This window comes from Prionailurus bengalensis, chromosome C2, assembly GCF_016509475.1.
Source record: "Prionailurus bengalensis isolate Pbe53 chromosome C2, Fcat_Pben_1.1_paternal_pri, whole genome shotgun sequence".
Classification (NCBI taxonomy): domain Eukaryota; kingdom Metazoa; phylum Chordata; class Mammalia; order Carnivora; family Felidae; genus Prionailurus; species Prionailurus bengalensis.
The window spans coordinates 83870345-83898095 of NC_057350.1; the positions used below are offsets into that span (position 1 = coordinate 83870345).

At 44.2% G+C, this 27751-nt stretch overlaps 1 protein-coding gene across 2 annotated transcripts in view; it reads left to right on the plus strand.

Moving 5' to 3' along the window:
• The first annotated feature begins 14789 nt into the window (after positions 1-14789).
• PARL (presenilin associated rhomboid like) overlaps positions 14790-27751 on the plus strand; it is a 51245-nt gene continuing 38283 nt past the window's right edge. For both annotated transcript variants that reach the window (XM_043594784.1, XM_043594785.1), the window contains exon 1: positions 14790-14953. In XM_043594784.1, coding sequence (XP_043450719.1) covers positions 14829-14953 — 125 coding nt within the window. In that variant the 5' untranslated portion in view covers positions 14790-14828. The remainder of the gene's footprint in view (positions 14954-27751) is intronic.

The window sequence follows — 27751 nt, forward strand, 5'->3', positions numbered from 1 at the left end:
TGACAGCTGAAGCCAAATGGAATGTGGTCAGTGGAGTCAAAGACAGATGAAAGATCCATCTTTCTATGTCACCCCGATCTCCAAAAGTAGGAGTTACAATCACAGCCCCTGCCCAACTACCTTCATCAGCACTAAAGCCTCTACCGAAACCCCCATGACTACTAGCACCCCCAACTACCATCCACGTATACCAAAACCACCAAACTGTCTGAATTTCATTGAAGGCTAGAAGAGTATTCTAGGCTACATGTGTAATATTTCAGTTGAGAATGGTTGCTGGCCTTGAGTAGCTCATGCTGCAGTGGGAGAGGAAGTGGTCAAAGAGTCTGGGCATATACAAAAGGAGCCCCAATGTAGAAGCTCCTATGAATAGGTCACTGGTGTGCTACGGAGGAAGGTTGTGCACTGTGGGACTGGGTCCCGGGGGCCGCCATGTCCTTCTGTCAACGAGTCCACATCACCCAATGACACCTGAGGACTCTGACACTGCTGGAGACACCCAAAGAAAGGGAGACCTGGTACCCGCCTTTAGGAGCTTGTCATATTGTGGAAAAGATGGCGGAGGCACAAAACGTGGTCAACAGAGCTGAGGAGTCACCCAGAACAAGGCACGGACCTCAGGTCCTTATAGGTGATGGTTGGCATGTTTAGCGAAAGTGGTGAGGGATTGGTGGGGTTGACTAGAGAAGTCTTCGGAGAGGTTAGTTTCTGAAACAATGTTATGAGGAAGAAGAACATGACTTATGGGAGAAGGGAAGGGAAGTTCTAACAAACAGATAGCAGTTTTGTGGGAATGGCAGCAGTAACAAATATTGTACAAGCATTGTACATTATCCACACGTAAGGTCTAATCCCCCCATTCTGCCCAGTCCTAGGCAATCACTGATTTACTTTCGGTCTCCATAGATTTGCCTATGCTGGGCATTTCATATGAATGGAATCAATATGTTCTTTGTGACTGGCTTCTTTCACTTAGCATAGATTTTTCACGTTCATCCTTGTGATAGCACGTATCAGTATTCCATTCCTTTTTATTGCCAAACAACACTCCCCCGTATGATTATACCACATTTTTATTTACCCATTCATCACCTGATAGACATTTGGGTTGTTTCTACTTTTTGGACATTATGAATAATGCCACTATAAACATATGTGTACAGGTTTCTGTGTGCACATATTATCATTTCTTTTCCATATATACCTAGGAGATGAATTGCTGGTTTACATGTTGAAACTCTGTAATTAATCATTTGAGGAACTGCTTCCAAAGAAGCTGCACTATTTTACATTCTCTATGGGATCACTCACCCTCCAGCTGCTAATTAGATTGATCGGAGAGTGAAGGAAAAGTGAGGATGGGGTATTTATCCCTACAGAATTGGCATGAACCAGCCGCATTCTTCTATCAAAGGCCAGAACTCTTGCCAGTGACCCTCTCCACCAAGCTAGGGGCTCCAGGTTCTTCCAACATCCCTTTCCTTTAACTTAAAAAAAAAAATAGTAGTAAATAAGTCAGTCAGTCAATAAATAAATAAATAAATAAAATCCCTTGGGGCGCGTGGGTGGCTCAGTCAGTTAAGTGTTTGACTCTTGGTATCAGCTCAGGTCATGATCCTATGGTTTGTGGGTTCGAGCCCTGCATTGGGCTCTGCGCTGACAGTGTGAAGACTGCTTGGGATTCTCTCTCTCTCTCTCTCTCTCTCTGCCTCTCCCTTACTTGAGCACTCTCTCTCTCTCTCTCTCAAAAATTAATAAACTTAAAAAATTTTTAATGTAGTAAAATATACATAACATAAAATTTACCATTTGAACTATTTTTATGTGTACAGTTCAGTGGCATAAAGTGCATTCACTGTTGTGCATTCGTTACCAGCAACCATCTCCAGAACTTTCCCATCTGCCCAAACTGAAATTCTGTACCCAGTAAACAATGTCCCTTGACTCTTTAAGCCTCAGGTGGAAAAGGCCCTTCACTGTGGCTAGCCCTGAGCACTGCTATGCTCTATGGTTCCCCTCACCCCTGCCCACACACCTTCTTGTAAACCATCTCTTTATTAAACGACCCTCAATTTACTCAACCTGAGCGTACCGTCTGCCTCCTGCTGGCACTGGTACAGGTATAGAGTTCTGTGAGGGCAGTTGGCTTTCTCAGTTGTACAAACGAGCACGCGCAGTTAAATGGAGGCTGCATAACTTGCCTGAAGTCACTCACCTAGTAAGAGAAAAGCTAGGATCTAGACCCAGCAGTCCGGCTCCAGGACAGTTGAGACAAAAGCAAAGGCTGCAGAACCTGACGATTGATGAACATGGGGACCCCAGGCAAGGTAAGGGTCCAAGCCAACCAGAGCTTAGAGCTGGGTGGAGCACGGTGACAGGGGGTGCTGGTGAGGCCTTCGGGGGGCTGCTTAGTGCCTGGTCAGAGGAGAGAAGGAACCACGAGCTCGGGTTTCCTCATAGCAGGAATAGCATATCCTGAAGGGAGACGATGCCCCTCCAGGGGCTGCCCCCATCCCTCCCTGAGCAGACCCACGCAGCCAGCTGAGACTCCCAGGTAGAGGCTGAAAGGAGGCTGACTAGGGTTGGGCTCCATGGGCCAGAGGTGAGGTTACTGTGAGAGTGAGAGTATCTCAACCTGCCTCAGACTGAGCAGCAGGGCCTGAGTGTGACTGGTATGACCAGATGGATTTGCTCCATTGGGAAAGATTCCGGAACTTGAGTCCCTCCACACCAATCCTCCGAGACACCACCGGCTGAGAGCGCTGGCATAAACGCTCAGGTCGGGCAGGGTGGGCGAGGAAGGTGGCCAGAGGGGGCTAAGAAGGAGGCTGGAATGAACTAGAAGCCCTGGGACCAGGAAGCAGAGGGTGAGGGGAGGTGCAGGTCCAAGATGTAGCCCCTGCTCAACAGGCTGGCTTTACTCACGTTGGCCTCCTGCTCCGGAAACTTGGCACCTTCTCCTGAGGAAGGGCACTTCCTGCTGGTTCCCTCCCCTTCCCATCCTGGGAAACCTGTGGCAGCCAAGCTTTCAGCTGCACCCGGAGACACTGCTCCAGGTGGCAATTCTGTCCTGGATTGGAGGTCCTGAAGGGGTAGGCAGATGAGCCTCCCTCTCTCAGTCCAGGGACACTAGAAGGAAGGAACTGAGGTCAGAAACGTGGGGGTGAATCCTGGTCCTGCCACTCACTCTGCGGCCTTGACCTTCAGTTTCTTCACCCTTCAAATGTGGGATTTGGGAGGGGATTGCAAAAGTTGAAGGTTAGGACTGTGCAGAGCCTACATCTGCGCAGAAAATTCTGAGCTGGTGGAAGCCCGCTGCCCATGGACGTAACGCAGCAGGGAAAACTAACAGGATTCTGCTCAGGAGGGTGCCTTTATGGATGGGAGGGATTTTCTGAAAAGCCACGTGGGATGAGGGCACACCCAAGAAACAACTCTATACTAAGCCATCTTCTAGGGTAGATGGATCTCATCGGTTGGAGGGCTTCTGTTATGTTAAGTGGGGTTTGAAATCCAAGCCAGAGGTGAATGGCTGCTGAGAACGATTCCCTTCCCCATGACAGCAGTCAGCCCTCAATCAATGTTGACTAAATACTTTTTAAATTTTTTTTAATGTTTATTCATTTTTGAAAGACAGAGACAGAGCACAAGCTAGGGGTGGGGCAGAGAGGGGGTGGGGTGGGGGGGACACAGAATCCGAAGCAGGCTCCAGGCTTCGAGCTGTCAGCACAGAGCCCGACACGGGGCTGGAACCCACGAACCATGAGATCATGACCTGAGCAGAAGTCAGATGCTCAACTGACTGAGCCACCCAGGTGCCCCTGACTAAATACTTTTTAAAGATTTGGTGGAGCATACTAGATGACAGACCCAGGCTTCTCATGCAATGAGAAGAGCACTGCACTGGGAGTTGGCAAACCTGGGTTTTCCGTGGCTCTTATCTTCTGCTTTGTTGTTTGGCCTCTATTTTCTTCCTTCCTTCCTTCCTTCCTTCCTTTCCTTCTTTCTTTCTTTGTTTCTTCTTTCATTATTTTAATGTTTATGTATTTATTTTTGAGAGAGAGAGAGACAGAGATAGAGAGTATGGGAAGGGCAGAGAGGGGGAGAGAGAGAGAGAGAGAGAGAGAGAATCCCAAGCAGACTCCAACGCTGTCCACGCAGAGCCTGATGTCAGGCTCGAACTCCTGAACCGTGAGATCATGACCTGAGCTGAAATCAAGAGACAGATACTTAACTGAATGAGCCACCCAGGTGCCCCAGGCCTCTATTTTCTAACTCATAAAATGGAGATAATGATACCTACCTCAACACTTACACTTATGGTGGACTCATGTAATGTATGGAAAGTCCAACTGGACACTGAGCCCTGAAGAAAAGTATACTTACAATTTAGCATTATCTGTAAAACGGGTAGATCACCTCCCAGGACTGTTGGGGTCCAAACAAGATGCTATGTGTTGAAGTGCTGGGTTCCTGGCGATTCTAAGTGCACAGCTGGCACCAATGTGGACTGTGGGTTTGGCTTGTGTGAGGAATGGGTTGGGGGTGCTCTGAGAAGGTGCACTTGAACTGAGTGTTGAGTGCAAGAAGGCAGGAGATTCACACCAAGAGGAAGGTCCCAGGGTTGTTTGGGACCAGCTGGGCTTTCTCTACAGCCCTGGGACCCATGTCTCCACGGGGTTGGCTAAAATGGACATTGTTGTGGGTTCCAGCCTCAGTGTCTGGGCGTGAGGGGTGGGGGCTAAGAATTCACCATTGTGACAGGGCCCAGGCAGGGCTGATACTTCAGGTCCAGGGACCACATTTTGAAAATCACTGTTTAAGAATATCACTCTTGGGGTGGCTTAAGTTTGAACCCCATGTTGGTGTAGGGATCACTTAAAAATAAAACCTTAAAAAAAAATATCACTCTTAATGGCTGCATAACATTCCACCAAATGGATGTTTTATAATTCTTAACCCTTATTGGTGAACATTTAGGCTATTTGCAGTTTACGTGCCTTTAGCTTGGTCTGCATTTTGTATTATTTCTTTGGAACTGATTTCTAGTAGAAATGCCTATCTTGTTTTTTTCATTTGATAACAAGGTTAAGATAACAAGCACCAAATCATGATAGAGGAAGAGAGTTGTATCAAAATATTTAGGTCAAGAACACCTACTGTACATGTACATAAAACTTCAGTCTGAGCTTCCTTGGAGTCAAGGCAAAAAAAAAAAAGAATCTCTAATTAGTTATAACCCTTATTATGAAGATCATTATTCACAATATCCTTTTGAGGGCCAGTGGACAATGTATTGGGTGGTGCCTTAAGTAGGAGTTTTTGAAAGATGCAGAAATATTCTTCAAAATGGTAGCTGCTTTTTATCTTAATACCTCTCAAGAGATAAAAGTTTAACATCAAGTTCAATACATTTCTTTTTTTATGTGTATTTTTGAGAGAAAGAGAGAACAGGCGCATAGAAGGGGAGGGTGGAGGATCTGAAGCAGCTTTGTGCTTACAGCAGCAAGCCTGATGCAGGGCTTGAACTCACAAACTGTGAGATCATGACCTGAGCTGAAGTTGGACGCTCAACCGACTGAGCCAGCCAGGCACCCCAGTTGAATACATTCCTACACGAAGTCAAAAAATATGTCGTTGAGCTTTGTAGCTCTCTGGCAACCCAGCTTGAGACAGTCTCTATGCAGGTTTCTGACATGGACCGGACAATAACACAGTGATTCCTGCTCTTTGCCAAGGTGTACTGGGTGCCAAGGGCTTTGCACCCACGATATCATCCAGTCCTCACTAAAGGATATTGAACTGTGCTCGGCAGTAACTGGCCAGCAAGTTCATAGGTTTGAGAAATGTCTACTAGGATGTGAGGACAGGACCATGGACCGTGTCCTCAGGTCCTCTTGCTGTTGGCAGGTAGGAGGCCCTGAGCCCTGGTGGTCTAAAAGCTGTGTCAAATTAGATCAAGTTAAAAAGGAGAGAATCAGAGTTCAGTTGTTTTATGCCACTTAGGATCAGAAATGTCCGTATTAAGAGCTCATTTCTGCCAGTTTCATTCTGGAAATTATTCTGTAACAAGAGCTCCAAGGAGCCATTAATAGCCTGGGATCGATACTGAGCTATTGCAGCTTGGGTGGGAGATGCTTTCTGAAAGAGAAATCAAAGCTTGCCAGCAGATCAGTAAATGTTACAGGTATTCCTAAACTGTTTTTAACTACTCCATCAAGCCAAATGATAGCAGCACCAGCACGATCTCTAATACAGGGATGGCATTCAAGCCTGTCTTCTCACACATTCTATTTGATTATGAGCTCCCAACTGTCATTTCCTGGGAAGAAGCTGACATGGAGTCCACAGGGGGTACCCAGCAGGCAGATGGCTCTGTAATTTGAGCTGCCCTTTCTGTGTACTGGATAGGTTATACTCTGGGGCTGTTCCATGAATTATGATCAGTCACTTTGCAAGGAATCCAGAATGTCACCCAGAACAGGAAACAACAAATTCAGGTGGAAAAGAGAGTCTTGCCAGGGCCCTCTGCATCTAAACACGATTATTAGTAAATGTTATAATGCAGAAGTTCCTTCATCCCAGGTAGGGAAAACAGGGGGAAATTCCCAGGGCTGTAATTAAGAAATATATCGCTCACTCAGGCAGAACATATGCCTCCCAATGCCTCTGCTAAAAGCCATAGACCAGCCTGGTGGTTCAGATGGCTGGGGTCGCCCCCCCCCCACCTTAAGTCTGCAGTAGTGCAACTTAAAAGAAGAAATGAGTGGCGCCTGGGTGGCTCAGTCGGTTGAGCGGCTGACTTCGGCTCAGGTCATGATCTCGCGGTCCGTGGGTTCGAGCCCCGCGTCGGGGTCTGTGCTGACAGCTCAGAGCCTGGAGCCTGTTTCAGATTCTGTGTCTCCCTCTCTCTGACCCTCCCCCGTTCATGCTCTGTCTCTCTCTGTCTCAAAAATAAATAAACGTTAAAAAAATTTAAAAGAAGAAATGAAGGGGCACCTGACTGACTGTCAGTTGGTAGAGCATGTGACTCTTTTTTTTTCCTTTTTTAATATTTATTTATTTTTGAGAGAGACAGAGACAGAGCACCAGTGGGGGAGGGGCAGAAAGAGAGAGGGAGACACAGAATCTGAAGCAGGCTCCAGACTCTGAGCTGTCAGCATAGAGCCCAACACTGGGCTCAAACCCACAAACCATGAGATCATGACCTGAGCTGAAGTCAGATGTTTAACTGACTGAACCACCCAGGCACCCCAAGAGCATGTGACTCTTGATCTCAGAGTTGTGGGTTAGAGCCCCACATTGGGTGTAGAGCTTATTTTTAAAAAGGGGAAAAAAAGAAAAGTGACTTCTGAAAGTACTGTTTACATCGGCTGAATTTCTGCATTCTTAATTTGCTTCTGTTTGGGATACAGGCATCAAACTGCTAAGTTTTTTGTTTTTGTTTTCAACTCCAAGACACCCTTATTGAAACCAAGAATCCTATGGCTAGTCCTCTGGCCTCCACAGGAGTGGCTAATTTAATTCTCGGGTGTTAGTTAAATGAGCTGTGAGTTATGAAGCCTTCCTCAGAATCCCTGGAGCTGAGTGTCCCAAGTCCTGGATGCATGACCAACCCCATCCTGGTTCCACTTTGACCTTCCTCTTAGCCCAGGGCCACATGGTAAAGAGCAGAAGTCACCCTGTAGGGACACTTGGCTCCTTTATGCTCCCACCTGATCAGGCCGATTCTCCTTCCAATCACTCCTCCTTTGAGGTTGGAGTGAGGACTAGGCTAGGGTTCAAGTTCTCCTCTCCCCACCCCCCAAAAGAGTTAGGGTTAGGGCTAGGGCTAAGTTGGGGTTCATGTTCTCCACTCCCTGGTCCTAAAGAGGGAAGCTTTTTGTCTCATCCCCTTTCCTCTGCCTCATCACTCAGTTTTTCTTTCTCTGCCGTTCTGTTTCTCCCCTCATCTCCCCCCCACCTCATGCTATATTTGTTGCCCTATGCAGAACCTGGTCCTTTTCAGTCATGTCCAACAGCTGCTGGCTTTCTCCATAAGTGACAGCAGTTGTGTCTCTAGATCTGGGCTGGGAGTCTTCAGGATAAAGACAGGTGGCCCTTAGCCAGGAAAGTAAGAGGCTCAGCAACTTCACTGATGTGAGCCTGGACAAAAGAAACCCAGAAAGAGATGCTGCTGAATCTTCTGGAGGCCTCCTGCCCCTGGGTCACTCTCACCAACACAATGGGTGTTCTCACAGCTCATTTAGCCCAGTGTCAGGGGTAGATGCTGGACCAGCTGACGCTCCTGAAGCCACACCAGTGTCTCTCTGCAAAGCACCATCATCTTGCCCAACCTGGTCTCTGTGCTCCTCGGTCCTGAGTGTTGGGAGACACCGCCCCCCCCCCCCCCACACACACACAACAGCTCAACCCAGGCCACTTATCAGACAAGGATGGAAACTTCCTGGTCAATGAGGCTTTCCTGCCATTCTGCGCAGATACTGGACAAAACATTGGGTTATGGGTGGTAGGTACGGGGTGTGATGGAACAGCCACAGAGACAGCTGCCACCATCTAACCTTTCCCTCTGCTTCCAGGGCATCAAGTGTGCCCAAGGGACCAGCTGGCTCAGATGGAGCTCTTCCTGATGTTTGCTACCCTCTTCAGGACCTTTTGGTTTTAACTGCTGGAGGAGCCCAGGGCTCAGGCTGGACTACATTTGGGGCAGTTTGCAGCCCCAGCCTCGAGGATCTGTGCAGTGCCCCATCCGAGCTGCCCTAGCCCAGGTCCTAGGTGGGGAGGGTCCGTAGCCAGCAGAGGGTCTGGAGACCTGTCCTCCCACAAAGTCCTTCCTCAGTCTCTCTCAGCTTCTGCAAAATTGTAGAAGAAAATCAGGGTTTTACCCAGCTCAGCTGCTCATGGATCCCCTCATACAGGCTCTATGGAGTGACATTAGAGGGTAGACTTAATAAGGATTCTATAATAGCTTCAGTAGCTCAGTCTTGGGTTAGTTATGCTTTGGCAGGAAAGGGTTTTACAAGGTTACTTAAGGTTTGGCATTGAATCATTTGACAAGATTATCTTGGGGAGTCAAGACCCACAAGGTAGCAACTAAATAGGTTTAGAGGGAAAGACATTTGAGAAAAACTGTAAATATAATGCTGAGGGCAAATACTATGGATGCTGGCCCCTAAGAAGCCAAAGACTGGGCAGTTTATTTTCTGCCCTCTCCTGCCCTCTCCTGACCAAAGGGAAGAAGTGCAGGTCACTGCAGACAGGAGATCTTGTCCGTTACCAGGCAAAACCAGCGACCAATGCCAACTGTTCTCAACAAATTCTCTAGCAAGCACTCTCTTTCCTTCTCCCTAGCCCCTGGCCAAGTTTTGAAACATCGTGTCTCCAGACAAAGGCCTGTTTATTTAAAAAAGATTGACTTATATTAAGTAAATGCAAATTAAAAAAAAATTTTGTTAACGTTTATTTATTTTTGAGACAGAGAGAGACAGAGCATGAACGGGGGAGGGTCAGAGAAAGAGGGAGACACAGAATCTGAAACAGGCTCCAGGCTCTGAGCTGTCAGCACAGAGCCCGACGCGAGGCTCGAACTCACGGACCGTGAGATAGTGACCTGAGCCGAAGTCGGATGCTCAACCGACTGAGCCACCCAGGCGCCCCAGGTAAATGCAAATTAAAATAAAAATGAGATACCACTACGCATGCTTTAGAACTGCTAAAAACAAAATCCTGACAATCCCAAGTACTGGAAAGGGTGCAGAGCAACTGGAACCCTCATACTCTGCTGGTGGGAATGAATGGTACAACCATTGTTTTGACAATCTCTTGTACAATTAAACATTATACCATAAAACCCAGCCATCTCAGTCCTAGGTATTTACCCAACAGAAATGAAAACATGTCCACACCAAGATATACTGTATGATTCTATTTCTATGATACTTTGTTTAAATATGAAATTTAGGGGCACCTGGGTGGCGCAGTCGGTTAAGCGTCCGACTTCAGCCAGGTCACGATCTCGCGGTCCGTGAGTTCGAGCCCCGCGTTGGGCTCTGGGCTGATGGCTCGGAGCCTGGAGCCTGTTTCCGATTCTGTGTCTCCCTCTCTCTCTGCCCCTCCCCATTCATGCTCTGTCTCTCTCTGTCCCAAAAATAAATAAAAAAAAAACGTTGAAAAAAATATGAAATTTATTGTCAAATTGGTTTCCATACAACACCCAGTGCTCATCCCAACAGGTGCCCTCCTCAGTGCCCATCACCCATTTTCCCCTCCCCCCACCCCCATCAACCCTTAGTTTATTCTCAGTTTTTAAGAGTCTCTTATTCTATGATACTTTTTAAAAGACAAAACTATAGGGACATAAATCAGATAAGTGGTTGCTGGAGTCTGGGAATGGGGTTATGGGTTGACTGTAAAGGAACATCAGGTGATGAACATCAGGGTGATGGAAATGTTCTGTATCATAACTGGTGATGGCTCTATGTGGAATGTATTTGTCAAAAGTCATAGAACTATATACCTGAAAGGGTGAATTTCATTGTATATAAATCATGTCTCAATAAATCTGACTTCTAAGAAAGGCACGTCTTTTTTTTTTTCTCCTTTGAGGTATTTAGAAGATGTACATATGAATTCATCAACATTTCAAGTTAGTAGGATATCAATCATTGCTGCTACACTGAGCTGGGCGATTCCCATTAGAATTAAGGAAAGTTGATGTATTAATTAGCCTCTGGCCTTTTCGCAGGCAAGCTTACCAGTTCCTCTAGATTTTGTGAAATCTTGAAGCTTTCTCACAGACAACTCATTTTCTGTGTGGAACCATACCTATGGCCTGGAGAGTCCAGACTGGGCCCCACTGAGCATGTTGGGTCCCAGAAAGTAGCAGAAAGACTGGGGGTTTCCTGCCTGGGATGTTCTCCCCCATCCCTTCCTCAAGGTTGGCAGCTGTTTGTGGCCCAGGCAGGCTATAGGGTGGAGGAAACACCTAATCCAGGATCCCTAATCCAATCCCTTTTTGCCTCCCTCTCCTAAGCCTCTGTCAGTTCTTGCCCTGTTAGAGCCCCTCTGGAGTCTCCTGTTTTCTGCCAGCAACCAAACTCATTGGCTTGCAAATAAGGTAAAATGAAATCCCAGACTCGACACCTATGACATAGCCAAAGTGAATTTATTTTAGTTTCTCAAACAAATCATGCCCTGAAGGACATCACAAACACTATTCTCTGCCTAGAACATTGCAGTTCTTCCCTACTTTTGGTCACCTCCATCCGTTTCTCTGGGAAGCATTCTCCCTGCCACCTGTTCCTCCTCCCTAAACTGTGGTATTTCCTCCTTCTTCTAAACTCCCATAGAGCCTTCTGTTTCTTGGCTCATAGCACTTCCTGCAGTGTGTTGTAATTGCCTGTTTATTTACTTGCTCCCTTCTCCACCAATAGAGCAGGATCTCTGGGAGGTCAGAGATAGTGTCTTCCAAAACACATCCTAGTACATTGCCTGGTATACTGAAGGTGTTTAATAAATATGTATTGGATGAATACAGTATTAGAGTGATAAGCATAAAGCAGTATGAAATCACAAATAGAGGTCATATAAATCAGAGTGGAGGTCTGAGAAATATCTCAAAGGAAGCCAGAAAGTCACCCCAAAATATGTCTCTTTGACATAAAAATTATTTTGAGCTGAAGGCAATTAAGAAGAAGTAAATGCAGAAAAAGCTCCCCCTTTTCTGCCTAAAGGCAGGAAATGTCTCCTTTCCTCGAGACAGACTCTTAACAGCCCAAAAGCCAGAGACCAGGGACCGGAGTAATCTGCAAATAAACCTTGTAAAACTAACCCTTATCTTTAGGTGGGAAGGAAGCTAGGTAGCTAGCAACTACCTAGCCCTAGTTGGACTACCTATAATCTGAAATTCATTGCCAATTATTCACAAATTATTGTTTCTTTGTCTAAAAGATATAAAAATTTCCTGGTCTCTTCTTCAGATCTTTGTTCTATTGTGAAGACTCCTACGTACATGTAAAAATAAAATAAAATTTGTATGCTTTGCCTCCTGTTAATCTTTGTTTTTTAAGTTTATTTATTTATTTATTTTGAGAGAAAGAGAGAGAGAGACCACGAACAGGGGAGGGGAAGAGAGAGGGAAAGAATCCCAAGTAGGCTTTGTGCTGTTAGCATAGAGCCTGATACAGGGCCTGATCTTATCAACCATGAGATTGTGACCTTAGCTGAAATCAAGAGTCAGGTGCTTCAGCAAAGGAAACAACAAAACAAAAAGGCAAACAACGGAATGGGAAAAGATATTTGCAAATGACATATCGGACAAAGGGCTAGTATCCAAAATCTATAAGGAGCTCACCAAACTCCACACCCAAAAAACAAATAATCCAGTGAAGAAATGGGCAGAAAACATGAATAGACACTTCTCTAAAGAAGACATCCGGGGGCGCCTGGGTGGCGCAGTCGCTTAAGCGTCCGACTTCAGCCAGGTCACGATCTCGCGGTCCGGGAGTTCGAGCCCCGCATCAGGCTCTGGGTTGATGGCTCGGAGCCTGGAGCCTGTTTCCGATTCTGTGTCTCCCACTCTCTCTGCCCCTCCCCCGTTCATGCTCTGTCTCTCTCTGTCCCAAAAATAAATAAACGTTGGGAAAAAAAAAATTTAAAAAAAAAAAAAAAAAAAAGAAGACATCCGGATGGCCAACAGGCACATGAAAAGATGCTCAACATCGCTCCTCCTCAGGGAAATACAAATCAAAACCACACTCAGATATCACCTCACCGCCAGTCAGAGTGGCCAAAATGAACAAATCAGGAGACTATAGATGCTGGACAGGATGTGGAGAAACGGGAACCCTCTTGCACTGTTGGTGGGAATGCAAACTGGTGCAGCCACTCTGGAAAACAGTGTGGAAGTTCCTCAAAAAATTAAAAATAGACCTACCCTATGACCCAGCAGTATCACTGCTAGGAATTTACCCAAGGGATACAGGAGTACTGATGCATAGGGGCACTTGTACCCCAATGTTTATAGCAGCACTCTCAACAATAGTCAAATTGTGGAAAGAGCCTAAATGTCCATCAACTGATGAATGGATAAAGAAATTGTGGTTTATATACACAATGGAGTACTACTTGGCAATGAGAAAGAATGAAATATGGCCTTTTGTAGCAATGTGGATGGAACTGGAGAGTGTTATGCTAGGTGAAATAAGTCAGGCAGAGAAAGACAGATACTATATGTTTTCACTCTTATATGGATCCTGAGAAACTTAACAGAAACCCATGGGGGAGGGGAAGGAAGAAAAAAAAGAGAAGAGGTTAGAATGGGAGAGAGCCAAAGCATAAGAGGCTCTTAAAAACTGAGAAAAACTGAGGGTTGATGGGGAGTGGGGGGGGGGGGGGTAGGTGATGGGCATTGAAGAGGCCATCTTTTGGGATGAGCACTGGGTGTTGTATGGAAACCAATTTGACAATAATTTTCATATAAAAAAAAAAGTCAGGGGGCGCCTGGGTGGCTCAGTCGGTTAAGCGTCCGACTTCGGCTCAGGTCACGATCTCACCGTCCGTGAGTTCAAGCCCCGCGTCGGGCTTTGTGCTGACAGCTCAGAGCCTGGAGCCTGTTTCAGATTCTGTGTCTCCCTCTCTCTGACCCTCCCCCGTTCATGCTCTGTCTCTCTCTGTCTCAAAAATAAATAAACGTTAAAAAAAAAAAAGAAAGAAAGAAAGAAAAAAAAAAGTCAGGTGCTTAACCCACTGAGGCAGGCACCCAGGCACTCCTCCTGTTAATATTTATCAGTTTAATTTTCAGACCTGGCCAGGGACCTCAAGAAAATGGAGGAAAACTTTTTCCTCCCCTACAGCTTCCTAGAAAAGATGACAATTGAGGTTGGTCTGAAGGACAAGTTGGTTAGGTAGGTTGAGTAGGGAGAGAAGGGGAAGGTGTTTCAGACAGTGGGAATGGTATATGAACTCTGGAGAAGCAGGTGCCTTTAAGAAACTGCAAATCATACAGTTTGACTGCAGCTAAGGTTGGAGGGCGGGATGGAGTGGCAGGAAATAAAGCTGCCTGACAGGCAAGGTTGACTCATGAAGTTTGTATTTCACCTAGAATCCGGAGTTTCATTTCAGGTTTGGACTTTTTGTTAAAGATCAGAGGCACATCCTCTTAAGTATGTCATAACATGAAACTAAGAGATCAGAAAAAAAGAGAAGTAATATAAGAAAACTTGGGTTGGGGCGCCTGGGTGGCGCAGTCGGTTAAGCGTCCGACTTCAGCCAGGTCACGATCTCACGGTCCGTGAGTTCAAGCCCCGCGTCAGGCTCTGGGCTGATGGCTCAGAGCCTGGAGCCTGTTTCCGATTCTGTGTCTCCCTCTCTCTCTGCCCCTCCCCCGTTCATGCTCTGTCTCTCTCTCTGTCCCAAAAATAAATAAACGTTGAAAAAAAATTAAAAAAAAAAAAAAGAAAACTTGGGTTGCAATGAAGGTTCTTCCACTCCTTTCTGAGCCTCTGTAAACCAGCGGTGATAATGGCCGCCTCAACAGTTTTGCGAGGATTACACGCAGTAACTTCGGTAAAGTCCCTGGTACGTGGCATTACTCAATGAGTGCTAGTTTTTCCTTCTTTTTTTCCTCTGGACCTCATGTGCAAACGGGGCGGAGGCCGCGCCGCTCTCCCGAGCGCCCGCGGAACCCTTGGGTGCGTTGGGCCTCCGCTCAGCCGTGCAGGGGCGCTCTAGGCTGCTCCTCGGCGCTCTGTGGTTTTTCCTCCGCCCCGGAAGTGGTTCCGCGGCAGGGGTTCGTAAGGTCGGGCCATGGGGGGGCAGAGGTTAGGAAGATGGCGTGGCGAGGCTGGGCGCAGAGAGGCTGGGGCTGTGGCCGGGCGTGGGCTCCGCCGGCGGGCGGCCGCAGCTGCGAGGAGCTCACTGTGGCCCTGGCCCCGCCGCGACTGCTCGGACGCAGGTAAAGATCGCCTCTCCTGGCTTCTTTCTCCTCGGTTCCTCAGCTCTGGCCGAGCATCCTCGGGAGTGCAAGCCGTGGGGTCTCTGGAGCTGCCTTCGCTCACCCCTCTCCTCACCCGTCCCTTCCGGTTTCCGTGCTGCTTTCTTCTCTCTCCTCCGTCCAGTCCTTGCTTCTCGCCGCGCCACTCTGCCCCGAGCCGGGGTGCACAGTGACCGGCCCTACCCTCCGTGAGCTCGCGCGGGCTGTTCCTTTTCCCATCAGGAAGGACGTGGGGGGAAGGGGAACTAGTCTCTGAGGGCTGAGGGCGTGCAACCCTCGTAATCCCGCGAGGAAGTTACTGGTACCATGTTTTTAAGTGAAGCGGTGACACAGGTGTTAGAATAGCAGAATTGAGAGTTTATTCTCCGTCAGTCTTTATAAACCTCTGTTCTACAAATTATTTTCTTTAGCGTTAAGAGAAAGAACTAAGGGAAGACGGGGTCAGAAGAGGGCATCCCTTTGCCTTCTAAGTCGTAGGAAAGGCTTTTTTTTTTTTTTTTTTTTTTTTTTTAAGAATGGAGACCCTGGAATATTTTGTTTTCACATGATTTGGAAAGAAAACTACAGTACTGGTTTTCCCGAGTAGAAGCTGTATGAAGAGTGTTGTCTATCAGTGTTTGCTGCTTTTGTTTATTCACTTCTAAATTAAGAGAAGAGAAAAATCCCTCAGCTGCCCAAGATTTTGACGTGTATTTAACTTGAAATTTGTTCCTGGGTTTTTGTTTGTTTGTTTGTTTGTTTTGAGAGTGAGTAGGGAGAGGGGCAGAAGGTGAGAATCTCGAGTGGGCTACACGCGCAGCATGGAGCGGGACACCGGCTCGATCCCACTACTCTAGGATCATGACCTGAGCCGAAATCCAGAGCGGGAAACTCAACCACCTAAGCCACCCAGGTGCCCCTTGTTCCTGTTCTTTAATCCAGAGTTTCATCCTTCCCGGTTTGAGTTGGAGTTGGTTCCAGATGCCTGGAATCCATCTGATTGTTGGTAGCAAGGAAAGGTAGAGCGTTCGACAGAGGGGCGGCCAGTAGCAAATATTGAGGGTCCGTACTGGTAGAGCCATTACCCAATTTTAAGAATCACCTGGAGTGCTTGTAGAATGTATTTTCCAGGCCCCACCCCATCAACTCAGAAGGAGGGTAGGGAGTGGAAGAGCCTGTAGTTCTTACAAGGACTGCAAGTGAATCAGGATAGGGATTTGTGAAAACTTGCATACACACTGTACTTTAACTTCATGATACACCTTAACATGGAGATTCAGGCACTAATCTTAAACTCCTGGGGAGATGGAGAATGAGAACGTCAGGTGGAGGTGGTAATAGATTTCAGGGGTCCAGGTTCTATAGTTTATCCCAAATCCCTATCAGAATTGCATGATTTGAGGGGAAAGAAAAATTAATATGGCTATTAGGAAACAACAGGTGTGTTAATATTAAAAATATGTGTAAGGAACGGAAAATGAAAGACATTTTTGAGAGTGTACGTGTGCCCGTGTAAGTAGGGAAAAGGGCAGAGAGGGAGAATCCCAAGCAGACTCCGTGCTGTCACTGCAGGGCCAAGGCAGGTCTTGACCCCATGTACTGTGAGCCTAAGCCAAGAGTAGGACTCTCAGCCACTTGAGCCACCCGGGTACTCCTCATCTTTTTTTTTTTTTTTTTTTTTTTAAGCTTGCCATTTATTTGCAGAGTTGGAAAAGGACATTTTTATGGTTGCGTAGAAAAATGTGCATTACAAAAGAATATGAGTAAGCCTGAAATAGTATCTATGCCTACTCACCTCTGGAAACAAGCACTTTAAAGTTAATAGGAAGAATGAGTTACCTTGTATGTAACTTTATTAGGTCTGCTTTGACTTCTTGTATTTCTAAGATTAGTATACAGAAGAATGAAGCTAGAGGTGAGGTTAAAAGGCAGAGTTCTGGGCTTAATCCTTGTGATTCTGTTATGATAGGCCTGAAGCATGGCTGAGAATTTGCACTACAGGTAGTGATATAGAAGTTCTGTAAACTGGCAGGTCTAAGGTGGTCCACCAGCTAAAAATGGTTTCTACATTTTTAAAGGGTTGCAAAGCAAAATAATATGTGACAGATGTTTCTTCAACGAAAATATTTAGTCTCTGTTCCTTTACAGAAAAAGGAAAAAATATCAGGCTCTTCAGAAGGTTTACCATTTTCAAATTTCTGGCAGCACTTCTGAGAAATGGTTTAGTGTTGAAAGAAGCCTGCATGATTTCATTTGTATGGAAGTATCTAAGAGAATAGTTGGTTGTTCAATTATTTTCCCTGTTTAATTTACCATCTGTTAACTCAGGATAGGTTTTAAGAAAATAATTTGGTCATGCAAGTGTTTATGTCAAAATCCCCTCTCCCCTAAAAACATTTTTTTTTTTTTTAATTTTTTTTTCAACGTTTATTTATTTTTGGGACAGAGAGAGACAGAGCATGAATGGGGGAGGGGCAGAGAGAGAGGGAGACACAGAATCGGAAACAGGCTCCAGGCTCTGAGCCATCAGCCCAGAGCCCGACGCGGGGCTCGAACTCACGGGCCGCGAGATCGTGACCTGGCTGAAGTCGGACGCTTAACCGACTGCGCCACCCAGGCGCCCCTAAAAACATTTATTTTTAAGTGGAATGACTTTATTGTGTGTACCCTTGGACACATGCTGTCTCCATTTGAACATTAGGCCATTTCTACTCAATTTATCCATGAAAATCTTTAATAACATAGACATTAGTGCCGACTTGTACTTATATCCAAGTTGCACTGTTAAAACAACTCACAAGACAATTCATCATTATGCCAACTAATACATAGATAATACTTTTTTCTATTTAAAAGTTATGGGATCATGTTAAAAAATTGAACTATAACAATTATATGACCAGTAGTGACTCAGGTATTCATGAGATCTTCCCACTTTGAGTGCATTAGACTGCTTTCACAAATTACTGGTTATTGGTGGAAGGACCAAAACAGCAGAGCTAAATGGCAGGCATGTCTTTATGAGATGGTATATGCTTCTAATACCCCCTCCTCCATTCCGTTCTCCCCTAACACCATCCATTTTATCGTGTTTTTGTTTTCCGAATTTACTTAAGGTAAGTGATTTATTAAGTCATCTTTTCCATCTTTTGTACCGATGTGAATGGGTAGCGCTAAAGAACCTAAGCTTGTAAATATCTCTAACATTTGCAATTGGAGACATTTATCATGCTTTTCCTTCTTGTTGCATTTTAAGAAATTTAACACAAAACTCCCCTAAGGACAAGTGTACCTTGTTGTATAATGTGTGATGAAGTACTCCATCTAAAAGCATTTTTGTAAAAAAAAAAAAATTGTACTAACAGAAAACCGTACTCTAACCAATCTCAGTGATTAGGGGAATTTATTGGTTTTTGCAGTTAAAAAAGTCCAGAAGCAGGACTGGTGAAACAAGATTTGGTGTTTCAGATTGCCACCAGGATTCCATTTTTCTTTATGGCTTGGCTCTGCTTCCTAAGTGTTAGCTTTATTCTCTCAGCATGCTGTGTCATTCTCATATCTCAAAATGACTGTTAACAGCTCTTGGGACTATATACTTTTAGGTTCACATCCAGCAGAAAAATTTCTCCAGTATTCAAAGTCTTGAAATTGAATTTCACTGGACCAGCTTGGCCTGATTTGAGATACATGCCCATCCTTGAATCCTTTGAAATTGGCAGAGAGTGGGGTGTGTAGGTTAGCTTAAGCTAGTCCGGAGCTTGGGTGCCTCCCCCAACCAAATGGCTAGAAATTCTAGGACACTGTTATGAGAGGGAGAAAAGGGCATGGATGCTGGGGGTCAGTGAGGAATGCTCACTACTGTCAGCCCTAGTTAAATTTTTGTGTTTAAATTCTTTGTTATAAATCTGAATTTTTGTTAGTCCTAGTTAAATAGGATTAACCTATACATAACCTTTTTTTAAGTTTATTTTGAGACAGAATGTGTGAATGGGGGAAGGGCAGAGAGGGAGAGAGACATTTCCCAGGCAGGCTCTGCACTGATAGCAGAGAGCCTGATGCGGGGCTCGAACCCACAGACCGTGAGATCATGACCTGAGCTGAAGTCGGATGTTTGACTGACTGAGCCATCCAGATGCCCCTATACATAACCATTCTAATTGAAGTAGAAATATTGTTAGGAGAGGGGGGGTTAGGTTCTAGCTCCTTGCTATTGAAAGTGGTTTGTGAACCATGCTTAGGCATCTCGGACCGTGGTGGCAAAATTATTTTGTGAAAGGCCAGATAGAAAATGACCAGGCCACATATAGTCTCTGTCACATACTCTTTCTTTTCCTTTAAATAACTCTTTGGGCCACCTGAGTGGCTCATTCTGTTAAGTGTCAGACTCTTGATTTCGGCTCAGGTCATAATCTCATGGTTCATAGGGCCCCACCTCAGGCTCTGGACTGACAGCTGAGGGTCTTGCTTGGGATTCTCTCTCTCCCTTTCTTCCCCTACCTTCACGCTCATGTGCCCTCCCCCCCCCCCCTAAATAAATAAACTTAAAAAAAAAATCTTTAAAAATTTAAAACTTAGCTGGAGGGCCAAATCCACCCTACAGGCCAAAGTTTGTCCTTTTGCAAGCTTGTTTAGAAATGCAGAATCTGCTATTTTCCTCACCCCAGGCTTACTGATTTGGAATTTGATATTAACAAGATCCCCAGGTGATTTGTATGTATACTGAAGTTTTTCCCAAACCTGTGGTAAATCCCAACCCTGGCTGCACATGAGAATCAGCTGGGTAGCTCTTTAGTGATGCCTTCATGCCACCTCTGGAGACGAATTGGTATGAAGTGGAGCCATGGTACAGTATTTTTTTAAATATTTTCGAGAGAGAAAGAGAGTATGCACTTTTGGGGGGGGAGGGGAGCAAAAAGGGAGACAGGATCCGAATGGGGCTCTGAGCTGACAGCCCAATGCATGGTTTGAACTCACAAACTATGGGATCGTGACCTGAGCTGAAGTCAGATGCTTAACTGACTGAGCCACCCAGGCACCCCCATAGTACAGTATTTTTAAGAGCTCACTAGGCAATTCTTATGTGTAGTATAGGGAAAGAAAAGCTGTTTTCCCTGTACCAATCTTACGCTCATTGGCTAGGGCCCTGTATAGACTGACAAAAGATGGATTTGCAACAGAAAAACAAGCTTGTGAACATGTGCATTGCACATACACGTGGGGGTACTCCCTGATGAATAACACAAAGTTAGAATCTGGGTTTATATAGCATTTGAAAAACAACAAAGTTTTAGAGAAATGAGAAGACAAGGGACAAGGACTTTTGAGTTTTTAGGACAGCAAACTGTGGGAAGCAATATATGAGGGAGCTAATGGATATAAGGCTGTTAGTAGATTTTTCTGGTGTCTTCTCTGGGCACATAAGGGTCTAGAGTTGTCTCATGATTCTATTTTTCCTGGTAGAGGATAGTGGGTACACCTTTACAAATTTATATCCTACTTTTAGGCACATGGGGGCAGGGCAGAGTTTTTCTTATATCTGCTTCTCATTTGCACTCAGCTCAAAACAGTCCTTATGCCATGGTGGCATGTTCTGCTCTTCAGGAGCCGGGATTGAGAATTACTGTTCTGAGACTAAGCTTTCCGTCATCGCTGCCTCTGCCGCAACTGATGGTAGATTAAAAAACATGGCAGCAGTAATTCACAGCTCCTGTCACCCATTTCTCTTATCTATTTCTCTATTTCCTGAAGCTGGGTTGGTCTTGTGATTTGTTCTGACCAGTAGCTTGTAGCAGAAATAATGTACAAGGTCCAGAGTCTGAGCCTTGAGAGGCCTTGCAGCTTTCACCTTTTCCCTCTTAGAACACTCCCAACTGCCATGACAGAAGCCCCCACTAGCTTGATTACTGAGAGACCATTTGGTGAGAGATGGCCAGCCAGTAGCCCATACAGGCCCCAGGTGTGGGAGTGAGGCCATATTAGACTGCCCAGCTCCAGTTGAGCGCTCAAAGGACGGGTTGTGTAAGTGACCATAGGTGAGACCAGAAGGACTGCCCTCCTGAGGGCAGCTAACTTAGAAAGTCTTGAGAAATAATTATGGTTTCAGCACAGTTAAGTTTTGGGGTGGTTTGTGATGCAACAATAAACGAGAAAACTGGGGAAGCTGCTGCCAAATCAGGATCTGCTGACCCAAGTAAGAACTATGCTGCCTTCACCATTATTTTCGTTTGCAAATTGATGCCTTATGTCTTGCCTTCTTATTCAGTTTTGACTTCAGGTATTGAATAGGTATAACACTAATCAAAAGGACATCTGGAACCTAACTGAAAGGATACCTGGAAAACACAGTTTTTAGGTTTCCAGCCCCTGTGGTGTATGAATATGTGCTGGGTAATAGGAATAGATGTTCAGTGAACCAATACATTGTACTTAATTCTGTCCAACAAGGTTTGTATTTCTAACTGTAATTCCCAATAATATGTTCTTTATGTGTGTGTGTACATATACACACACACTTTTTTTTTTTTTTTTTTTGGATTTTAAATGTACACTCGTTGTCAGGCTCAAACTCACAACCTGAGTTGCATGCTCCACTGACTGAGCCAGCCAGGAGCCTCTGTGTGTGTTTATTTTTTTGTTTATTTTTTTGTTTTGTTTTTTTTTGGTTTCACCTTCAAGTTACATATTTTTTTTTTTTTTACCTTCTATAATTTATTTTTTACAATTTACATCCAAGTTGGCACATGGTGCAACAATGATTTCAGGAGTAGATTCCTTAAGCCCCTTACTCATTTAGCCTATCCCCCTGCCCTCAACCCCTCCAGCAACCCTCCGTTAGTTCTTCATTTTTAAGAGTCTCTTATGGTTTTGTCCCCCTCCCTGTTTTTGTATTATTTTTGCTTCCCTTCCCTTATGTTCATCTGTTTTGTATCTTAAAGTCCTCATATGAGTGAAGTCATATGATATTTGTCTTTCTCTGACTAATTTTGCTTAGCATAATACCCTCTAGTTCCATCCACGTAGTTGCAAATAGCAAGATGTCATTCTTTTTGACTGCCAAGTAATACTCCCTTGTGTGTATGTGTGTATACACACACATCTTCTTTATCCATTTATCCATTGGTGGACATTTGGGCTCTTTCCATTCTTTGGCTACTGTTGATAGCACTGCTATAAAATTGGGGTTCATGGGTCCCTTCGAAACAGCATACCTGTATCCCTTGGATAAATATCTAGTAGTGCAATTGCTGGGTGGTAGGGTAGTGCTATTTGTAATTTTTTGAGGAACCTCCATACTTTTCCAGAATGACTGCACCAGTGTGCATTTCCACCAGCTGTGCAAAAGAGATCTTCTCTCTCCACATCCTTGTCAACCTCTATTGTTGCCTGAGTTGTTAATGTTAGCCATTCTGACAGGTGTGAGGTGGTATCGCATTGTGATTTTGTATTTCCCTGATGAGTGATGTTGAGTATTTTTTCATGTGTCGATTGGCCATCTGGATGCCTTCTTTAGAGAAGTGTCTATTCATGTCTTTTGCCCATTTCTTCACTGGATTATTTGTTTTTTGGGAGTTGAGTTTGATAAGTTCTCTACAGATCTTGGATACTAACCCTTTATCTGGTATGTCGTTTGCAAATACCTTCTCCCATTCCGTTGGTTGCCTTTTAGTTTTGCTGATTGTTTCCTTCGCTGTGCAGAAGTTTTTTATTTTGAAGAAGTCACGATAGTTCATTTTTGCTTTGGTTTCCTTTGCCTCCAGAGACGTGTTGAGTAAGAAGTTGCTGCAGCCCAGGTCAAAGAGGTTTCTACCTGCTTTCTCCTCGAGGATTTTGGTGGCTTTCTGTCTTACATTTAGGTCTTTCATCCATTTTGAGTTGTATCTGTGTATGGTGTAAGAAAGTAGTCCAGGTTCATTTTTCTGCATGTCGCTGTCCAGTTTTCTCAGCACCATTTGCTGAAGAGACTGTCTTTATTCCATTGGCTATTCTTTCCTGCTTTGTCACAGATTAGTTGGCCATATGTTTCTGGGTCCATTTCTGGGTTGCCTATTCTGTTCCATTGATCTGAGTGTCTGTTTTTGTGCCATGTGTGTATTCTTAATATATGTACTCTGCATCTGAATTTAACCCTGGAGCCAACTTGTGTCACATATTCTTGGTGTCCTTGGCCTCATACTTATTTCTAAGGTGAATATTATTCTCAGCAAAAGGTCTGAGTTTGCTTCAAGTTTAGATTCCCGACCTGGTGTGTTTGTGATCCTTTTCAAACATTGCACTTCAGAATTTGAAATAAGTCGATAAGCTGTGGGAGTAATCTTTCATTAGATCTGATTGAGTACGTTTCTTCTATTATACCATTAGAGATACAAAGAAGTCTCATTCTTCATCTTTCTTGGTCTAATAAGAAAAAAAAGTAATGCCAGAAAACAACACTGGGTTACAACTTGTGGTCTTTAAAGGGAAGATATTCCTGTTACTTCATGTCACATTTTTGTTTTTTGGCCCAAAGTGGTGATGTTACTTTATTTATTAACCTAGCTCTGTGTTGCTTTGAATTGTTTAATAAAAATTAAATCCAGAGGCACCTGGGTTGCTCAGTTGGTTAAGTGTCTGACTTTGCCTCAGGTTATTATCTCACAGTTCGTGAGTTCCCGTCCCAAGTCAGGCTCTGTGCTAACAGCTGGGAGCCTGCTTCAGGTTCTTTGTCTCCCTCTCTCTTTGCCTCTCCCCCACTTGTTCTCTCTCTCTCTCTCTCTCTGTCTCTGTCTCTGTCTCTCTCTAACATAAACAAACATTAAAAAATAATTTAAAAATTCAATTGTAGAGTGTTAACATTTGCCACCTAAAAATATTTTTAGTGTTTTTATTATTTTGAGAAAGAGAAAGAGAGCATGAGCAGGAGCGGAGCAGAGAGAGAGGGAACACAGAATCCGAAGCAGGATCCGGGCTCTGAGCTGTCAGCACAGAGCCTGACGTGGGGCCCAAACCATGAGATCATGACCTGGGCTGAGGTCGGACGCTAACCAAACTGAGCCACCCAGGTGCCCCAATATTTGCCACTTTAAAGGTGTTGTCGTGAATACATTTGACTGTAAGTAAATTTTTTGTTTAAATGAGGGGGGTAGTTTGGGGCGCCTGGGTAGCTCAGTTGGTTAAGCAACCGACTTCAACTCAGGTCATGATCTCATGGTTCGTGAGTCTGAGCCCTGCGTCAGGCCCTGTGCTGACAGCTTGAAGCCTGGAACCTACTTCACATTCTGTGTCTCCCTCTCTCTCTCTGCCCCTCCCCCACTCACACTCTGTGTCTCTCTCTCTCTCTCAAAAATAAAATAAAAACATAAAAAAATTAAAAATAAATGAGGGGAGTAGTTTAAGTAGATAGAGGTAAGTGGCTACTGTCTGCTCAGGGGGTCAAAAATGTCAGTATTTGAATCTCTTGGCATTCAAGATGACTGCCCTGGGGCAGCTGGGTGGCTCAGTCAGTTAAGCACCGGACTTCCAGCTGAGGTCATGATCTCACAGTTCACATCGGACTCTGTGCTGACAGCTCAGAGCCTGGAGCCTGCTTTGGATTCTGTGTCTCCCTCTTTCTCTGTCCCTTCCCTACTCACGCTCTGTCTCTCCTTCTCTCAAAAATAAACAAACATTAAAAAAAAAGATGACTGCCCCAAATCTAGGCATTTACATCCCCATTCAAGGCAAACAGAAGGAGGGAGGGGTGTGACCTTGGTGATATGCCAATTTTTATCAGATAAGCAAAATCTTCCCAAGAGGTACCTAAAAAATTCTTTTTTTTTTTTTTAAGTGTATTTATTTATTATTGGAAGAGGGAGAGTGTGAGCTGGGGAGGGGCGGACAGAAAGGGAGAGAGAGAATCCCAAGCAGTCTCCATGCCAGCAGCACAGAGCCTGACATGGGGCTCCAACCCACAAACTGAGATCATAACCTGAGCTGAAACCAAGAGTCAGATGCTTAACCGACTGAGTCACTCTGGGGAACCCCTAAAAAACTCTTCTCTCTCATTTTGTCAGAATTCTGTAATATGGCCACCTTCTGCCATAAAAGATGCTGGAAAAGTGAAGATACTTATCTTTTTTAGTCTCTGCAGAAAAAGGCAAGAGAAAAAGAACTAGACATAGATTTGGGATTAGCTATTTAACAGTATTTGCTAAAGGATATTCATAATTCTGGTAACAGGGCTCTGAAGGAAGTTCAGAGCCAGTCAGGGCAACATTGGCTTTGTTTGAATAAGTTCATCACTTTTCAAAATAGATTTCCTTGAAAAGAATAGCACTTATTTAGAAGTATAAGTTATGAGTTATTAAAGATTTGGAGGTAAATTACTTTATCACTATTGCCCACCCTCACTATGTGACTTCTGAGAAGTTGATTTGTGGAGTGGACTCAGAATTTTGAAAGAGCATACTAGGCAAGTAATAGTAATAATAGTCACTATGCCATTTTTCTGAGTTTCGTTTGTTTCCAGATGCCTACTAGACACCATCTAGGTATCCTACAATGCTAACAATACTTGATGTGTGTAAGTGTTAAGTGTATGGCCCATGGATTGTGGCAAATGTATACACCTATGGAACCATCACTGAAAGATAAACATTGTTTTGCTCAACAGTGTTCCTGAGATTGATCCATAATGTGTGATCAGTAGTTTTTTGTTGAGTAGTACTGCATTGTATGAATATTCCAGTTTATCCTTTCCCCTTTTGATGGAAATTGAAGTTCCAGTTCTTTGGCTATTAGAATAGAGCTGCCATGACCACAAGCATTTTGAACACTGCCCAACATGGAATTTTTCATGTTTTATCTTCCAGTTTCCTATATTAGTGCTTCTGATTTCCCTTGTCTTGGTGAATACTACCATCTTCCTTTCAGTTATTCTTAATAGAACTAACAATCATTCTTGACCTCCTTCTAATATAATTATTGACCTTTGTTAGGGACTGGGCTTAGTGATAGAGGTACAGTGACTACAGAATTGTCCAGTTGTGGTAGAGGCAATAGTTGATGTAAGTAAAAGAGTCTATACAGGTTGCTTTGGGACTCTAGGAGTCCAAAGGAGACCCCCACTCTGGGCTTCCTGGAGGAGGAGATAAAGGTACCAAAGGGAGGTACCAGACAGAGGAGTAGCCCTGCTGAGTTTGATGGAAGAATGGAAAATTATTGTGGGGTTTAGAGCAGGAGAATGACATTACATTTGTGCTTAATAAAATGTGGAGGGTGAATTGGAGTGGGACAATATTAGAAGCAATGAGACCTGTTAGAAAATAGTAGAGTATTCCAAGTCAGAAGGGATGAACTAAGGAGTTGTATTGGAATTGGGGAGAGATTTTTGGCCCTCTGAAGAGGCATTTGAGGAACTGTTGAATGTTTGAGAAAAAGTGGTAGGAGAAAAAACAGTATGTTAAGATAAAATGTTTGGAGTTAAGTAAGGTGTTGCTGTAATCCAGGCATGAGGTGAGGGACTAAGAATGAAAAAAATATTTTTATTTGACAGAGTTTGTTTTTCATTGGATGGAAAGAGTAAAGGAGAGAGAGAACTCCAAAATGACATCTAGATTTTTTAACCTCAGTGATTGAAAGAACTGTGGTCTCTCCAAAAGATTGAGGATGTCAGCCATTTGCAACTACATGGATGGAACTAGAGAGTATTATGCTAAGCGAAATTAGAGAAAGACAAATATCATATGACTTTACTCATATGAGAAATTTGAGATACAAAACAGGTGAACATAAGGGAAGGGAAGCAAAAATAATATAAAAACAGGGAGGGGGACAAAACAGACTAAAATATAGAGAACAAACTGAGGGTTGCTGGAGGGGGCTGTGGGTACGGGGATGGTCTAAATGGGTAAGGGGCATTAGGAATCTACTCTTGAAATCATTGCACTACATGTTGCACTAACTTGGATGTAAATTAAAAAATAAAAAGAAAAAGATTGAGGATGTCAGAAAATGGAGCTGTTTATAGAGGCAGAGTTTTCTTTTAATACATTGGTTTTAAAGTAATTGGGAGCATATCCAAATGGAAATATTTAGTATATGGTTGGAAACACAATATAGAAGATGGAAGTTAAGACTAAAGAAATATATTTGAATCATTTACTTACAAGTCATCCAGGCCACAGAAATACATTTATTCTTCAAAGTTTTGGAAGGCCTTTCAGATTTCTGCTTTCAAGGAGCTTTGAGTCTGGAAAGATGGTATGTTTAGAGTACAATGGGAACAAACAGAAAGGGGATTCTACATTGTCTACTTAGGAGAAGTTAGAGTTTTACAAAAGAAAAAAAAAACTCTTCATGAATTTGTATCGGTTGAATGGAGAGTGTGTAGAGGAACTATTGGAGCCTTTGAGAATATCTGTCACTAAGGGATAGGAAAAAAGAGGAACCATGAGGAAAGTGAATTTGAAGAATAGGGAATGCAGTCTTACGGGAACTAGGCAGAGCTGGTAAGTATCATCGATAGTGTCAAATATTTTGAGGTCAAGCTATGAGGACTTAAAACAACAAAACCTGGGTGAGCCTTGGTGGCTCAGTTGGTTGAGCGTCCGAGTTCGGTTCAGGTCATGATCTCACGGTTCATGAGTTCAGACCCTATTTCAGGCTCTATGCTGACAGCTTGGAGTCTGGAGGCTGCTTCAGATTCTGTGTCTCCCTCTCTCTCTGTTCTTCCCCCGTTCATGCTCTGTCCCTCTCTCTCTCCTTCAAAAATAAATAAAAACATTAAAAAAAATAATAAATAAAGTTGCTATATTTTTCTAGAAA